The sequence below is a fragment of the Mya arenaria genome, chromosome 4 (genome assembly GCF_026914265.1).
Source record: "Mya arenaria isolate MELC-2E11 chromosome 4, ASM2691426v1".
Classification (NCBI taxonomy): Eukaryota; Metazoa; Mollusca; class Bivalvia; order Myida; family Myidae; genus Mya; species Mya arenaria.
Window position 1 is genome coordinate 52,846,621 of NC_069125.1, and position 18,274 is coordinate 52,864,894.

Consider the following 18,274-nt stretch of genomic DNA (forward strand, 5'->3'; position numbering starts at 1 on the left):
AGTTTTATAAACAAGGGAAGTAACTGTCAATGATTTAATACAGTTCTATAAACAAGGGAAGTAACTGTCAATGATTTCAAAACCAGGCTGGTCAATGTGTAAGAAATGTTAATTAATGTAAGAAGAAACATAATTGAAAAATACCTTTTTTATTTTTCAAATTTCTCCCAAAATTATATAGCTGTTACACTGTATGTCACATTTACAGTATGTATTTATAAGAAATATCGTTATCTGTATCTGCTCGACTGTTTAACGTTATCCGATTTTGAAAACACAGGTTTTAGGAGATCTAAAAACTTCTTGAATAAACTAGTGCATTTTAGGAGTTTTTTCTATTATTTTAGAATAACCCAAATAATATTATATATGAATTACGATTTTTGCGATGAGCACATGGTATATATAACGTGAATGCGTCACACAGTTTGGCGACACCGTCTATACCCGGTAGCATACAAAACATGTAGGAAGTAGAGTGGTAAAAATGTGGTACCAGTCGCTCTATTGCCTAACGCTCGGAATTAAAAGGGTAATAATAGGAAAATGGTGTAATCAAAAGTGGGGAAATGGTGTACTCAGTACTGGTTAAACCCAGGTAAGTTGTTTTCCGTGTAACGGTGCTTTACATCGAGCACGTTAAAGAAACAAGTGGTGTATTTGCAAAGAGCTACATTCAGGGTACCTTACTTCTTCTTCTTCAAGTCTTCATATATTTGGATTTGCCTGCGAATTGCAGTCACTTCTTTCTTATGTCTTTTATGGCATTTAAACACTATATAAGTCGTGATGACGTCACGGCGGGGTTAAGCCATAATGCAAGCCAATAACGAACCACGGACAGACCTTGATAAACGACAACAGAGCTTCGCATGAGGAGGGTCAGTGGTTCAACCCTGGCCCACATCATACCAAAAAAGATACACTTTGGTACCAGTAGCTTCTTCGTCTGGTGCTCGACATTAAAAGGGTAGTACTGGGGAAATGTTGTAGTCAGTACCGTTTTAAACACAGGATTTCTTTCGTGTATCGGTGTTTCTAGTACAACCATGGTTTTAAGATTGTATGTAGCCTAATATTTTAATTGACCGGACGAATATATATATATATATATATACGAAGGTTAATGAAAAATAGGTGTAATATTTCTTGATTGCGTAATAAAATGATAAACTTTTCCTGACAATGAAACGCTGAAGGGGAGTCCTTTCGTATCCAGATCGGGTAATTCCCCTCACAGTACACTGCAAATCTAAGAAGCATTTCCATGATAACGAGACTAGTTTGAACTGATTTTGCCTATGGGCTTTCTGTCTGTTCTGTCAGCTTATTTTGTTCACAAGAAGAACACAAAACAAAGACGTTCAACATTCTCGACGGCGTAACAGGCAACTGATAAGCCCATTTATCTAATCTGGACGCTTATCGGCCATCGAACGGTTAATTGTTATATATATATGTACACGAAAGTTTCAGATACATAGGTCACTTTGAAACATATAAATGCAACACTTGTGTCCGTGGATTAACTTTCAAACGTATTTTTTCACGTCAAGTTTTGTTGCGACATGTCCAGGATGTACGAAGAATCGAACTCAATTGGCTTGCTCATCGTATACTACGAATGCGAACCATCACTCATGCTAATGCGGCATGAAATGGTAAAAGATAACAAAGGAGGCTGAAGTGGCGATTATGCAACCAGAATAGATAAAGGGGTGAAACCCTTGGCCAGCCAAATGGAGGCTGAATAGGATAATTAGGCTGGCCGCTGGATGTCACCATCGATCCTATCCAACATATTACAAGGTAAAGTTTGACATATTTTCTTTTGTTAATGTAATATTAAAGAAACATGGATCAGCATAAATTTAGCACTCCCAAACTATAGTATGCCATTCTTTCAAACCACATGGCATAATAATGTCAATCTTTTAAACCGTAAGAGGCATATTTTAAAAACAATCGTAAAATAATTATAAATAATCTTTTGGGTGTTGGGGGCATGCAGCTGTGTAAATTTGAATCATGGCAACTTTTTCCCTGAAACTGTCAAAATCTCAAGATTCGGAATGCTAGTACAACTAATACGACCTATATAATTTTGTTTTATGTTCACTGGCATTCAAATCTTCCAAGCTATTTGTCTTTGTCTGACGAATTGACACGACTTTGGGGACAAAATGACTGAAGAGAGCTAGAAACAATTATTGATTGGAGACAACATCTCAAGACCTAAAAGATTTCCCATCATTTGTAACTGGATAAACTATGGCAGCCTGAAGCAACAGAATCTTCTTACCAGTGGTTCTTACAAAACCAATCCCAGGAACATTGCGTGTAGGCACGGGGATAACGGAAGTCGTGAGAAAGGTTCTTAAATTTTGCTCCAAACTTTACATATGTAATTGGGTCAGCTCTCGCACCAGTCTATAAGTCTTTTTGAGTCCATATATCAGACAAACAGTATTTGAAATACAAGTGAATGTCAGAGATAGCATTGTAACCACGTGGTTAGGTTTGATATACTGCTTGTACAAGTGGATAATATTCCAATATTTTTTTTCACGAGAGAAAGTCTGTCTAAGGAATACATTATGGCTGACTTTGCAGCAGGAAAATGGACTCTGGTTGATACCACAGGATTTGATGAATACATGAAGGCCGTGGGTAAGAGTTTTGATTTTGCTTTATTTCGTAGATGTTTAAGTATAGTGTATGGTTGACTATTAATTACTGCATTAAGACAACACGATAACGTTTGATTCTTATTCACCATCTAATTTGAACTTTAATTATCTAGATAAAAAAATATCTACTTAATATTCGCGAAACTTTTTCTGAAAGATAAATATCATATAAGACTAAAACAGGCTTGAGAGTGCCCAGAAATGCCACCTGTTACCATTTCATGCTGCAAAACACTAACAGGTTATATTTTGCGAATTCCATTCAATAATTAAGTAACATTATAACGGGTTAACTTTATGTAGATAAGATTTAAGGATACGGTATACGTGACCAGGGTTTTGTCCGAAATAGTTAATTTTGTCAGTATTTGGTTATTAAATGACATTTAGTACATCGATCTTCAAATTAAATGACTCAGTCAAATGGCAGCCAGTGCGCCTACAAACAACAACAACAACAACAACTGAACAGGCACCATGTTCGTTGAAACATTAGCTACAGTATCCTACATCAGGTTTATACAGAATGTAGTCACAACATGTTGCTGTGATCATCTTATCCTAACGTTATCACCTAAATACCTCAAGTGGCAGTATTTGAGGGTTTGCTGTTCCATTTTAGGTAACAAGTATCCTAATATAGTCACAAGCATAGTACAACATAGCACTGAACTACCTTAACACGCGGTCACAAAACCAATGGAAAAATGCCGTGGGAATTTCAAACTTAATTGAATATACAAGTATTGAAAATATAACATTTTGTAACGTGAACATAGTTTGCTTCCATTTCTGCACAATATATAATGATCGACACTAAAGAAAGTATAGTTGTTTGAATATCTTGCATGTTTTACATGTATCTACAGTATTGTCGACTGAATGCTTTAAAGTTATTTTTTTTTCTTAAAAAAGTGGTCTTTTAAACGATTTATTGTCGGCAGGCCGTTCAGTGCGAATGGCGTCATATCAGCCAATGTTCATTTACGAGCTTTTGAAACTTTGAAACTTTATTCAAAAATATGTAGTCCTGCGTGCTACTGTATACAGGATACATACGCAGATCAATTAAACAACAAATGAACAATGGAAAACGGCTAACTATAACTTACTTAATGCTGGGAAAGTAAAAAAAGGCACTTCGAAAAATTATAAAAGTGGCAGTTATTTCCGTTACTTATTGCAAATTTAGGGGTTGTGATTTACCATTAATACGGATTTTTGGTTGTCAGGGGTCTTCTAACATGATTATTACTTGTGAGTCTGTCCGGCGATCCCGATGGTGGGGGCATGAGTCTGGACACTAAATATAAGAATTATTTTAATAGTTACTTACTTATAGAGAATGAAAGAAAGTTTTGAGTTAATTCAGTTAGGCCGAGCGTAAATTTGATAAGGCCATGCTAAGGATTAGATGTTAAGCGGGATCGGATGGCTGGGTCTCAAGCACGCAAAATAAAATAAGAATTTTGCCAAAATCAAAAGAATGAAAACTCTAGAGATTATTTTTTTAAATAATATTGATACACAATAAATAAAGTCACACTTTTCTGTGCCCTGTAAAATGAAAACAATAAAAATGTTATTTTTTCAGTTGAAAAATCTGCTACCGTTTGTTTATATACATTTGTTACATGAATAATAAGATTTATTTATCATTTATGGCACTGGGTTTTCAATCGGGTTTAGACACCTGTCGCTATTTAACATAAAATCAATTTGGTAGGGTCTAAATCACAGTTTCCACTGCATGCTTTTTACATCATTTGTCATTAAAATTAATTCAAAGATTAAAGCTATACTCTTACATTGTGTTAAACTACTCCCTCTCTTTTGCAGGTGTGGGCATGGTGATGCGGAAGATGGCGGCAGCGATCAAGCCCACCCAGATTGTCGAGGTGGAGGGGGACCGATGGACCATCAAGACTCTTACAACGCTCAAGAACACTGAGATCGCCTTCGTCCTTGGGGAGGAATTTGAGGAGGTCACAGGGGACGGTCGGAAACTCAAGGTACTCACTACAGACCCGCCGTTGCATGTTAATTATGTTAAATTCGCATTATTTCTTATCAAGGTTTAAGTTGGGTTAAATGATTAGAGTTAAGCACTATATTGTAGCATAATCTTGACTGCAATTGAATAATGAGTTTTTCCCCATTTCATTTCTGTCACAGAATTGACAGAAATGCAAGCGCTTATTAAATAAGTGAATAATTACATGTCAAGCAGTAGCCGTAACGAATGGTTTAAATTAGGTGAACCTAAAAACGATTAATCAGTATGTGTGTCATTGGTCACATTGCAGACGACCGTGACACTGGAAGGGCAGAAACTGATTCAGACCCAGGTGGGCGAGGTGGACTCAATACTGACCAGGGAGTGGGACGGTGATACCATGATTATGGTAAAAAATATTATGAAGTAAATTTATGCTCCGAAGAGCTCTTTATAACGACGAAGAAAGTAACACATGTTTAAGAATAAGCTAAACTTCTTTTTTACCGTTCTTCCTTCCTTTTTGGGTACATCTTTTCTTGATTCGGTAAAACGCCTTTAGGCATTGTTTTTGAAAAGAGCAATCTGGTTTATGTCAATGCAGACCAAATGACACTGTTTGGAGGTGTGACAATGATGTTCAGATACAATTACCGAAACATAACATCAGCCCGACTTAACAACCCTCTTATTTTAAGGAGTAAATTTGAATACAAACAATTAACAAAAACGTCATTGGCATTCCTGTGTTATACCGAGCAAGAGACCCACTATTCCATTAAGCAAAACACATATCTGTGTTTCCTCTAACATCATCAAAACCTAGGGTAAGGAAGATAGTCCTACCTTTTTTGAGAGCCGGGATTCTGTACCAAATCGACCTATATCAGGTTATATCACTATTGTAAATGGTCAAATTCTAACATGTTGACTATTAAGGGAATTTCCAAAAAAAATAATCCACATGTCGATCAAATCGCAAACAAGTGTATGGTCGGGAAGACAAAATAGGATCGGTCGGGTCAGTGGAAACAAGGACGTTATTACTTCGAGCGTGAAAGTAATCATCAGTTACGTTTCTTGTTCCTTTTGTCTGTGAAGTAATACTCTACATTTGCTCACTTAATTATGTTTAAATAGTCGTAGTTAGACATAAGTAACACGTTATTTATTGTGTTCCGCTTTGCTCAGGTTGCAATGCATTTATGCCACTTGTTTATTCTTGTGTTTCAGACTTTAAAAGCGAAGGACGCAGTTTGCACAAGAACTTATAAACGAGCGGTGTAGTCATCTAGAATGTTGTTGTAGTCTTACATCTGTGTAACAGCACGCCCATTATCACGTATACAACAACGTTGTGGGTGACAGTGTTAGATGGGTGGTAACAGATACTAACTAATTTGGTATGTAAGCGTCTGGAGTAAGCTGTGTAAAGACAACGTTTGTTTTTTCAGCTCTTAGACTCAAATAGGTGTCACTTAAAATAAGAAGGTCCAGTAAAATAAAGTGACAATCATTATGAATTATTGTCGTTTTTCGTAAATGTTGTATCTTGCCCAAACATATATTTTTGTATGTTTAGTCCATGTTGAATAAAAGTTGTCTCAATTTCATTTAGTATGTGTTTTATTTCTGATTTCCTATGACTATTTTATGCTTAACTAATGTACTCCAAATACCTAAATGATTTTTCACTGACTTAGCCAAGCTCACCAATATTTCAGTTTTACCGACTGCATTGTTGTAAAAGCCCTATAATGTCGTCTTGTGTGTGCTGTTTATTTAGCTCTAGGTTGGACATGTTCCTGTTTAGATTGATTTCATTATAATCTGTTATAAAGAAAATACATAAATGTGCAATATATTCCTCTTCAAAGGTATATCTGATTTTTTTATGTGACAACTGCGGTTTGCGCTTCTGTAATGTAAACAAATCCTGATAAAGTACTCATTCAAGCTATGTTTCCATGATACCCGGATGATGCACTTAATATATTTAAATATACCTATGTTCATCAAGCCTGTGATGATATAAAACGATGAACCAGTCTGATTTGTAATTGCAAAGCTTCTAGCTGTCGAACTAGACTTTAAAGGAATAACATGATTGATATCCGTTTTTAGATAAAGCAAGACTTCGGTGGCAACTGAATCGAGCCTCTGGATCTATAGTCCACTACGTTATACACACAGTCAAGAGATAAGGGTTTAATAAAAAAATAAACAAAGCTGATAATTTCCGTTGAAATGGCAAACATGACGATGCAATCAATACTCGAAGGTTAAGATACATCACGGACAGATAGACTACATCTGGTTTATATGGTCGTGGATCAATTAGTATTAATTAATAATTTGGTCAGTAATCTGGCAAATTTTATTCGTAAACTGCAGAGGAGCGTTCGAGACACGGATGTATCCGACCCTCCCCGCTCGCTTTAAAGAAAAAGCACTTCACGTCTGTGATTCTATGCTCTGCGAAGCCGCTTTTGTCTGCATACTGTTTCCTTCTCCTACCAAACAACTCGCAGGGCCCACTCTAGAGCATCGTTACATGTATGCACATGGTGTTTATGTACAGCGCGTGCAGCGTGTGAAAATATTAAATACCTGTATAAAGTCCGGTAGTGATGGCCAGCTATAGGCCATCCTTGAATGGATCCTTGAATGACAGTTCTGGCCAGTGGCGATGTGCTCTCTCAGCTGGTTCCACAGAGAAATATCAGCTTCAATAGCGGCTGCAGTGGGGTGGGGGCAGCCGGCGCGCACCCCCCCCCCCCCAAAAAAAAAAATATTTTTTTTTTTGTCCAAGTTCAACTTTTAATTTCAATATAGGAGAAAACAGTAATAAAATAGATGCCGCTGACCATTGGTGGCCAGAAATTGTTAAAATAATCTGGGAAGAGTACATCCCCCCCCCACACACACTGTCAAACACTTTAAACAAATTAATTTCGATTCTGAGGGAAGAGTGCAAGTCAAATAGGATATAAGTGACGCCCCTTTTACCTTCAAAACCTGGTCCCGCTCCTGAGCCTGGAAGAAGGCGTGGCGGTATACTTCCGTCTACTGTATGGCTATGTCATGGCCGTGGATGGCACACAATTAAATTCTGCATTTAAATCTAGTGTTCAAGCATTTGGCATTTATATGTTGCAGCACATTTTCATTAACTTACATCTGGGAGTGGGATTGATTTTTTAATATTGGTCACAGCCTACATCAAATTATATGTTTGCAAGGACACTGAATAATTTACTACAGTGTGACCTAAGGGTCACATGGTTTTACAGTCATGTGACAACTTTGTTCAAAATGGCCGACAAGGGGAGGTCTGCTATTTCACTATTTTCGTTGACAATTTTTCTCACTTTTAACCATCTATCGTGATGAGAGTGCAAAGAAACTTTGACATATGGATTAGGTGGACATAATCCATAGATGTCATAATAATGTGCGATTTACTTTACCATATTTTACACTGCTCACATTCATATTTTAGAACTCATCTGTCCGTAAACAACTGTCTTTACTGCACTTTAGGCTAAGTATAGCACAGGATTGTCATTTACAGTGTTTTATTTCTATTTTTGTTGATCCGCACAGTTGAAGGAGCTCCTCACTTTACTGATAATCTGTAAGATTATTGATCAATCATCAGTTTCTGTAAATTGCCTTTAGTATATGATTATTCAGAAAGTTAATCATACTGGCTAAGGTCACAAATCCGAACACTTTTTGAGGTTTTTCACAATTATCTTGGAGAGCTTTTGTTGTAGCAAGTTAAAATTGCGTATGAAACATCTTTGGTTAATGTGACAACATCTGTCAAAGAACAGATTCACGATCTCATCAATTTTATGTCGAAAATCGTTCATTTTATAGATAGTAAATCACCTTTAAATTTATGCTATGGAGGGCACAAATACCGAACACTTGAAAAGCGAAAATACATGGTTATACAATTATAATTAATAAGTATGCTATATTAAATAAACACTTAGCTACAAAGTTATTTTATTGTTTCTGATGTTTTTCAAAACATGAAATTCAAATGTAAAGCGTGATTTCTATTTATAAATATCATAAATGTAGGTCAACATAACTGCAAAACCTAAAGATGCGCGTGCACCCTCTGAAGTCATTCCCCCGTGTGCTACATTTTGATCTTAAAGATATAAACATTGAATGGCATTTTTTTAGAAAAATACTCAACAAAACAAGATGAAACTTCGCAAATGTGACCAAGGCAAGCCTTTGTATTGATCTAGATCATCGAATAATCGATCACGGTAAACAAATGCATGTTTTAGCTGGTGTTCGTTATTTGTGCCCTGTTCGGAAATGTACCGTCAACCAGTATTCTTTTAATCATTTAAAAAAAAAAAAAAAACCTTTAAAGGTTAACTTCACTGATTTCCACATTGCCATATATATCTATAACAAAAAGTCAAGTTTTCGAACAAATTTGCCAAGAAAAGGAGTATTTGAAAGTATTTCAAATTTCCACAAATTCAGTACAAATTAAGCTTTAGGATTGTTGAGTGAGTGTAATTAATAGAAATGCTATTTTTCTTGAATTTGTAGAGAAACTATAAATAAGGCCAAGAAAAAATTGTGCAAGAGATCAAAATAAAAACACATTTTGTTTCCATTTTGCTTACAAAACCGATTGTTTCCTACTGTATATAATTAATTACAATATGTTGAACAACTAAGTTTAAGTAAAAGGCTTTCCCGATCAAATTTTCAGGTTGTATACATTTATTAGTCTTTTGAATGAGGTCTCACACATATTATTATCATAATTTGCGTCGCTACTTTACCAGGTGTTGTTTGTCATTTTTTGTTAATATTTGTGGTGAAAAATTTGAGTGTCCTACTTCTAACCTTATGTTCTAGTCAAATTACATAGATTTTCAAATAATTCATATTAGTTTCCTTAGATAATGATAAAATTCACTTGGCACTGTATTGGTAGCCTCTTTCATTTAGTGTTTACATGTACTCCAGCATCATATAATTCTAAAAATAGAATCCAAAGTATTTATGGTTTGATATGTAGTCCAGAACTACACTGCAAATACTGATATAGTGTATACAATATATTGATAGATCTATAAATTTATAATAAATTTAGGACTTTCCTGGACATGTTCACAGTGACTGATGGCAAAAAGGGTTTGAAATAGTTGATAACCTGCAAAAAAATATAAATGAACATATTAGATTGGTTTATATATTTTCATGAACATGTCAATACAAGACTTGAACTAGAAATAACTTATTTGTCTCTTTCAGGGTGAATGAATCTGTATTTTTCATCTATGATCACAACATGCTGAAAAAGGAAGAAGATGACTTGAAAGATGCCATCATTTATTTTCAACCTGAAAATGTAAGTTTCTGCTGAAATAAGGCTGTGGTAAAATATGTTTTAAATATTAAAGTAAAATACACATATAAAAAAAGTGATGTTTTACTTTGACCAACTATTGTAAATTTGGAATTACATATACATATCCAATTAAATGATCACTATCACATGACTTGTACAGGCCTTCAAAACGAAAATCAGTTCAGTCTTAAAATTGTACTTTATTGTAATTTGAATTTTCACAACAAAAAAACTATTCTATTAAAGGGGCTGTACTCCGTATGATAAAATAGCGAAAAAAAGAGAAAATTGTCGAAAACTGACATAAACTTGGCATCAATGTGTACAATGCATTGAAACTTACTAACTGAAGTACCACATAGTTTACAATTTATTTAAGTTTAGCAGTTATTTCATATTTTTCCATTAAAAAAGATTACTGGGTATGTCTACCGGGTAGAATTCATTCCTTATGCGTGATTAGGTAGGTGTATAGCTTAATTATGTCACCCAATTAGAGTTAGCCATCGTAGCTCTGTGGATACGACGCTGGACTGCAATTTGGCAACACAGGTTTGAACCTGGTCTTCAACACAATTTTTTTTTACATTTTGGTACTTTTTTACAATTATGATATCAAAGCATAACACATTCTATTAGATAATTGTCCTGAGATTCGTTTTAGAAAACTTTTTTTGGTGCCAATCTGGTGAACAGTCCCTTTAAATCAAAATATATTACAACAGGTTTGCTCCTTTAAACCTGTTAATTCAGGTCCTGTTCCTAACAACTAATAATCTAGTTTTCTGGTAGGTCCATAAACCATAATGCTAAATTTTGATGCAATGTGATTCTGTGTTATTTTTCCCAAACTGCTAATAAATGAATTAAAATATATTATTTATAAAGTAGTTCAAGTTTTATTTTTGGTCTTAATTTCAACTGAAAGTTGGCATGAAATGACAGGTACTGATATAACTGTATTGTGCCCTTTCAAATGGTACAAAAGATAATATAGAGTCACCCAGCATCCAAAAGTCAATATATTTGTTAATGGATTGAATACTCCTACTCTGTAACATTCTTGATGATGTGAACATTGTCTTTTATTTTAGTGGTCGGCAGATGACCAGGTTAAGCTGTGTTGTCAGTTGATGGGTTTGACAGAGTATCTGCAGGAAACCATCAGCAGATCTTCCCCAAGGGTGTTCAAGTTTCAACGAGACAAATATGGCATAAAGACAGCCGGAGCATACAGTTTGGTACTGACTACTCACTCTGGCCAGGGCTGTCTTTCTATGTTTTTTTGGCAGAAATTTGGCACTTTTTTACAGAATAAGTACATAATTGATATTTTTCCTCTTTTGTGTCAAAATTTACCTTCAGACTGTGCTGTAAAGAAATAGAGGACACAATCCAACCAATAATGCCATGATTGAGGCATTTTTCTGCTGCAATATGCTGTTGGTCAACATAATTCAGTTATAATTTGAATGTGAATCCCTATTTTAAACCTGATATTATTTTTGGAAAATAGTTATTTGTGTTATTTGAAATTTCCTTTTTCCAGCATAGTTTCCCTTCATAAGAGCCTCATAAAGGGTCTCAACCCCATTCCCTTTTAACCTAAAGACAGCCCTGCTATATATTTTTTTTTAATTTGAACTTGTTTACAACAGTGTTCACTTAAATGGAAAACTAATCAGCAAACTTATTGGCATACACGTGATTAATGTCTGCATGAGGGTAACATACATGTACATTTGTAGACTAATACCGGTAGTTTGAAGACAATATAAATGTGTTTGAAATATAAAGGAACTGTAACTTCTAAGATTAAACCATAGAAATGTTTCTACATGGCGTACATTATATCTAGTGTTTCTACATGTGTACATTATAGCTAGTATTTCTACATGGCGTACATTATATCTAGTTTTTCTACATGGTGTACATTATATCTAGTGTTTCTTCATGTGTACATTATATCTAGTCAAGTGTTTCTACATGTGTATACTATATCAAGTGTTTCTACATGTGCACATTATATCTAGTATTTCTATATGGTGGACATTATATATTTCTTAAAACAAGACAGTAACAAACAACTGTTTGCTGCATACTTCACTGGCAACACATTCTGTTCCAGGTTCTTCAAGGAGGCAAATTTCTACCAGATTCAGTTCTTCTCGCGAAACTAGATGCCCTGTATGAAGCCTTTGTAACCTTTCATGGCAGCATTGACAGCCTCAAGCTGGTAAGTGATTCACTTTGATGCAGGTTTGTTGACCACAAAAAAAGTTCTAAATTGTTCTATTCTCTTTAGTATTTTGAAGCATTGTTCGACTTAAATGTAAAAAACAACAACATTTTCTTAGAAAAAGTTTTTGTTGTCTGACATAAAAATTAGTGTTTGTTCTCATCAATTTGAAAATATAGCTAACAATATGTACGTACATGTGTGATATTACTCATTTAAATAATTCTAGAATATCTAACTAAACAGAAGAATATAATAAATGTGATTAAATGGCTACAAAAGCAAAAGATTTTCATGACGCAGGTAACCTGAGTCTCTGACTCAATTTTCAATCAAGGGACTTCCACTTTGATAAGCTAGTACTGTGCAGCCCTAGGAGTGCCAAATTAAACTGTCATTGAGTGGAACCAAAGAAGTTTGGACCCCATTTAGTTATCAGAGACCTCAAAATTGTCAACCATGAGGGTCCAAACTCCAGCTGGAAAGTCCTAGAGAACACCCAACATGAGCTACAATGTTTTCTATGCTTTCAGCGTTGGAAGGGGAGCCAAGGGGAGTTTGTAACTGAGCTGGGTCGTGTGTGGAAGACCCTGCTGGAGGTGACAGGAGCGTGCCAGGGATACAGTATCTCACAGACCTTCCAGGGCTTGCCATACACTGAACTGCCAAGGGTAGGGGTAGTGAAATACCGTAATTACCTGGTGCTGTACTCAATATATGCAAAAAGGACCACTGATGTTTAAACTTTTAGAACTTTCACTCTCAAAATGCGGTATGGGGAATAAGGATTTGTTTAATATGGAAACATATATACTAAGGTGTTTTTCAAACACTTTTTCACAACATTTCAAAGAAAGTATAAGTCTGTACGAAAAACTTAAATCTGTCGAATACTGTCCCAGATTCAGCATTCTGAGTGTGTGTATGGTTTTATGTTAACAGTTATGTAATGGGTTTTGATACATGATGTTCATTTTGTTTCTGAATATCTTTATAACATACATGTTTTGAATTTCTTCTAAATTTATACAAAAGGATCTTTATAGGCACAGACATTGACAATTTCATTATTGTAACGGATATGTATGTGGTCAAAATATGTGTAATATATTTTGGTCACACCTTAGTTTTAGGCATTGAAGTAAGGATTTAAAACCTGTCTTATATTTAGTGACTTCAGTGCTAAACAAAGTAAACCAGTACTTTTTCTTAATGCAAGTAGGGTGTTAAATAACCTTTTAACTTCCTGATAAAGGCTATGCATAAAGATACATGTACATTACAGGCGGGGTCTCAATTATTCCTGCAAGCCAGCCAGATACTGCAGTCCAGTCAACGCAGGCCTTATGTCCTAGCCGGAGTGATCCTCTACAAAAACAGGTTGGTATTTCTTTGATGAATGTCTGGTATTGGAAGCCAAAAATGAAGTTTGAAAACAGAAAATGAGCTTCTTATTGGACTGATTTTAAACACTTTTGCTCTGTTTACAGGTTATTACTTAAACCCTGGCCTCGCACTGTACCAGGCATTTATGAAATCCTAATGTTTTTAAATATTGGAGTTGATATTTTTTTAAATCTTTAACAATTAGGTGCATAAATAACTTATTTTCATGATGAGAATTATTTTAACTTTAAAAGCATGCTTTTAAAACAAATAATTGTCAGTCACACACCTGCCTTACAATATGTATGGACGGAAAATGAACTGTCGATTCTTCCATTTACATAAAGGAATTCATATTTGGTTATATATATGAAATGTGCATACCGGTACATTACATTATTAACAAAACTTTTAAGTGTTTGTAATGACTGCATACATTATATTGCACTACAATAGCACTGAAATGACTTTCTGAACAAAATTTCAAGTGAACGGTGATCTGGGTTTTAGGAATAGCTCTGGCCAGATTCAATATACAGTATAGCATGATATGTAACATGTTGCCTCTGAGCCAATTCTTTGTACTGTGTCTGAGTGATTCCTCCCTTATCTGTATATATTCATTGTTTCAGTGTCTTGAATACTCAGCTTCCTCCCAAACTTACTAAACACCTTACATACCTCCGAAACAAGGTATGATACAAGGCATGTCAGACTCGTATAATAATATGATGCTTCATATTTATAACATTGTTACCAGTAATATAAACACCTTTTAAGTATAGCATTGTTAATTTAAACACCTTTTAAAGTTATAAAATGAATGTTATTTTCTTTGATAGTTACATAATATAATTTCATCCATCTGTATACAAATATGACTTCACCATTCCATTGACTCACAAGTGCAATGTTTCTATTTCTAGATGCCTCACATAACTAAAGATATTGGTAAGTTACCAGGGATATTGTGGATATAATGATATGCTCAAGTTGATTAATAGTCAAATCAAGCAAGTAGAATAATCTTCCAGGCTTTAATGTAACAACATAGTAATAGTCATTTATTCTTATTCTCATATACAACATAAGAACAGTAAAATGTATTGACTGGGTAATAAATTGAAATGTTTTGTTATCTTTACAGATTATGAGTTACCAAGGGGATGCAAAATTGTGACCATATTCCTAAAAGACAAGGACTATCATGACATCTGCCCCCTGGATCCCCTTGCAAGGCACCATTGTAATGCCACAGACTTCAGTCAATCCCGTGAAAAAGACCCCATGAGGTTGTCAGCAGAGAAAGCAAATCCGTCCAAACCAAGCAAACTCACAAGACGTTTGACTTGCCCTGCTTTAGGCTTGCCTGTACACGAGCACCCCCAGTCAGCCACACAAAAGACTCTTAAAACATCTCTCACCAACGAACAAAAGAAAGCAATTCAAAGAAAGCAACAAGAAGTGTTGAGTGCAGAAAGGTCCCCATGGGGTCGTGACGTTGACCGTGGTACAAGGACCTCACTGTCACATGTGCCCATAGTCGAGTGCCGCAGTGGCGAGTCTGCTGTGGAAAGCGAGGGTGAGGTGATAAATGAGGGGGTGCCAGCCACGCAGATAGAGGAAAAATACAGGATGTTGCCTTCCTCTGGGGATGGTGAACATGAGGAAGAGTCAGATACTGACACTGAGGGGAACCAGTCTAATAATAGTGTAACTACACATATTACAGTGACTGGTACAAATAATATCATTGATTCTCAAGGTAATAATGTTGAACAGGGTAACTATGACACTGGTCAAGTAACTGCAGATGCTGATCCGGCCATAAGTGACTTGGAGGATAATGAAGATGAAGATGTAAAGCTTGATACCAAACAAAACATGCATTCACCTGGTGCTAATGCAGCTGTAGAGAGTGATTCAACCCACAAATTTATTTGTGAACAGATAAACAAAAATTCCAAAGCTGAATCATGTCCACAAAATAGTTCAAGTGCAGACCAAATCCATGTGAAGCTCAATCTGTCTTCTTCTGAAGAGAGAAGTGTAAGATCTTATGACAATCTGTCTGACCACGAAACGAAAGTTGTGAAAACTGAAGGTGTGCACTCAGTCCTGAAACATTCAGCTGACATTCACACAGGAATGGTAGGAAATAGCTCGTATAAAGATGAGATTATAAAGGAAGAACATTTAGAAGGAACTTTAAAAGTTAATTTAGATGTAAGATCTGAACATTGTGATGAGGAAGTAGCAAATGGTTACAAAATAGAGGAAGAGAAAGAAAATGTGAACCCAAACATAGATATTATTGATCGATCATTTTCACCTGTGTCTCAGAAATATGAATCTGAAATAGAGACTGAGGATGAAGGTTATTCTTTAGCACACATTGAGCCGTGCATAAACTGTCTGGAACTGCAATCAAGTCCTCAAAATCATTCAAGAAACAATCAGCTAGTAAGGTGTTCTAACTGCATAGCTAGTTACAACAAACAGAAGATGTTTGGTGTTCCAAACATAGACCAAGAAATTATGGACTTTAGGTCTGCAGGCAGAGATGGTATAGAGTCTGGCACAGAAACTGAGGGGCTTACTGATATGGAGAAACCGCATATCAAGATCAGGACAGCAGAGATTATGTCATCCTTTAGCAGCGATGTGTCAACGGATAGCACAATCTCTCGTTACTGGACCCATGAGATGGAGGGCCTGAATGATGTAACAGTGTATGTACAGTGTCACGCGGATATCTCCCTGCTACTGCTCATGGAAAACCCAGAACAGTTGCAGGAAAACCTCTTCCATGCATTGGTAAGAGAAACAAAACTGTCAGTGAATCAGGAATTTTTACATAAGCTTTTCTAAAATCCTTTTTTAACTGAAATTGATTCTGATTTCAGTTTATGACCAACTTTGGTAGCAAAAACTAAGACTCATTTCACCAATAACTCTTATAGATATTGTTATGTGTAGTTCATGTTAAGTACTTTTCCCCATGTTTTATATTATCATGTACCAATGCGTGAGAAACACATTCGTGTGTACTCCACAGTGGAAGGGTTCACTGGCGAGCCTAGCAGACCTGGACTTCCACATCAAGGAGTGCCTGGAGACGGCAGCCGAGGACGTGAAAGGTGACGCCCATGCTCACGATCTGTACAAGTATCTACACTGCAGCACATACACTGCACATGTGAAAGGTACAACCTTAGTTTATCACATACTTGTGAGCTGGAATATAAATAGTTTTAGAGGTATTAAAGCATGGAGAAAATATCATTCAAAAGTAAGACAATAGTACTTTCGAATTTATATTATTAAAGTTGCATAAATGAAGTGTAATGCATGGAGCAAATGACAAATATTGATATTAGTACTTTTATTACATATGTGAAAGCCAGCTGAAATGCTATACATTTCATATGGTATGATCCAACAGGCATGATGTTAAAAAAATCATTTTCCTGTAGGCAATGCTAATTTTCTGTAAAATACAAAGCATGCTACATGTAGTGGTGACTATTTCAGGAACGATATCTGACCAAAGCCAAGGGGACAGACGGGGCAATAACCTCCACCAGATGTTGGCTGGTCTTCATTCAGACTTTCAGAGTAATAGGTGCCTGTCTGATGTCACATACAGGTAACAGTCACAAAGTTTGACATACATGTACATGTACATATTAACTGTTGGAATCCTTTGAACAGATATAAAATTATTTTGTATTTTAATAATTTATTGAGTGTCACTTTTGCATTTTTTTGTAATTTTGTGTCCCTGTTCAAATTTAATTTAATGAGTATTTAACAGATTACAAAAGTGTTAATTAAATCAATTTATATTAAAGGTAATGTAAGTGGAATATTAAGTCTTTATGATTCATTTTCATTTAAAGGAAGTAATTTAATTATTCTGATGTACATTTTTGTACTTCAACTATTATCACAATAATTTATCATTACTGTTTTTCTGACTAGGTCACATTTTACCAGTTGCTATGGTCACAGTATCCAGGGAGACGAGAGTTATTTCCAGTTTGACATATCCCAAAGGGCTACATCTGGCCTGCCTCTTCCCCGAGACCCCGTCTACTCCATGGACGTCAGTTCTCGAGCCAAAATTGCCAAGGAAAGAAAACTCTCCATCTTGTGATAGTCTGTGCAGATACAGTGTACACATTTTGGTTTTTAAACAAAAACGTAGAACGATCCTTATGTGTCACAATATTTTCTTTGAGAATTAGGGAAATCGTTTTGAACAATATTTTTTAAACAGAAAATTATATATATATAAGAATTTTAATTTTATATATTTAAAGTGGTTATACATTCATTTTTCCTTTTATCCTAGAATTGTTTCTGCCGATATGTGAATGAGTTTTAAAATGTGAACGGACAACTGTTCTGTTCTGGCCAGGTTATTTCAGATAGTCTTTTTAATTTTGTACTCTTATACATGCACCTTTGTTATTTATATATATACCATGTTGTTATGTGAATTTTTATTTTTGTGTTATTGTGTTTTTTTTAAATGTATGGATATAAATGTATACACAGTA

The 18,274-nt window shown here is 35.4% G+C and overlaps 2 protein-coding genes across 4 annotated transcripts; both read left to right on the forward strand.

Moving 5' to 3' along the window:
• The first annotated feature begins 2,445 nt into the window (after positions 1-2,445).
• Positions 2,446-6,303, forward strand: LOC128232718 (sodium/calcium exchanger regulatory protein 1-like). The gene is made up of 4 exons (XM_052946428.1): positions 2,446-2,670; positions 4,530-4,702; positions 4,997-5,095; positions 5,920-6,303. Exons 1-4 carry the CDS (start codon positions 2,598-2,600, stop codon positions 5,971-5,973), a joined length of 399 nt encoding a protein of 132 aa, XP_052802388.1. The 5' UTR covers positions 2,446-2,597; the 3' UTR covers positions 5,974-6,303.
• Positions 6,304-7,974: 1,671 nt separating this feature from the next.
• On the forward strand, positions 7,975-18,274 carry LOC128232640 (uncharacterized). 3 transcript variants are annotated; one of them, XM_052946313.1, is made up of 13 exons: positions 7,975-8,018; positions 9,988-10,084; positions 11,179-11,325; positions 12,213-12,320; positions 12,857-12,994; positions 13,609-13,703; positions 14,342-14,402; positions 14,636-14,660; positions 14,857-16,526; positions 16,768-16,915; positions 17,244-17,358; positions 17,694-17,873; positions 17,971-18,274. In XM_052946313.1, the coding sequence occupies exons 1-12, from the start codon at positions 8,002-8,004 to the stop codon at positions 17,866-17,868; spliced, it is 2,796 nt and encodes a 931-aa protein (XP_052802273.1). In that variant the 5' UTR covers positions 7,975-8,001; the 3' UTR covers positions 17,869-17,873; positions 17,971-18,274. The 3 variants fall into 3 exon arrangements, with proteins under 3 accessions (XP_052802273.1, XP_052802272.1, XP_052802274.1); XM_052946312.1 differs by having other exon boundaries at positions 17,694-18,274; XM_052946314.1 differs by having other exon boundaries at positions 8,013-8,140; positions 17,694-18,274.

Bases quoted from the DNA above. Each gene is read 5' to 3' on its own strand.
- LOC128232718 (XM_052946428.1), top strand. From the start codon at position 2,598: ATGGCTGACTTTGCAGCAGGAAAATGGACTCTGGTTGATACCACAGGA. The intron at 2,671-4,529 runs GTAAGAGTTTTG...TCTCTTTTGCAG, and splicing joins TGAATACATGAAGGCCGTGG to GTGTGGGCATGGTGATGCGG. The intron at 5,096-5,919 runs GTAAAAAATATT...CTTGTGTTTCAG, and splicing joins ACGGTGATACCATGATTATG to ACTTTAAAAGCGAAGGACGC.
- LOC128232640 (XM_052946312.1), top strand. The intron at 11,326-12,212 runs GTACTGACTACT...ATTCTGTTCCAG, and splicing joins CAGCCGGAGCATACAGTTTG to GTTCTTCAAGGAGGCAAATT. The intron at 16,916-17,243 runs GTACAACCTTAG...TGACTATTTCAG, and splicing joins ATACACTGCACATGTGAAAG to GAACGATATCTGACCAAAGC.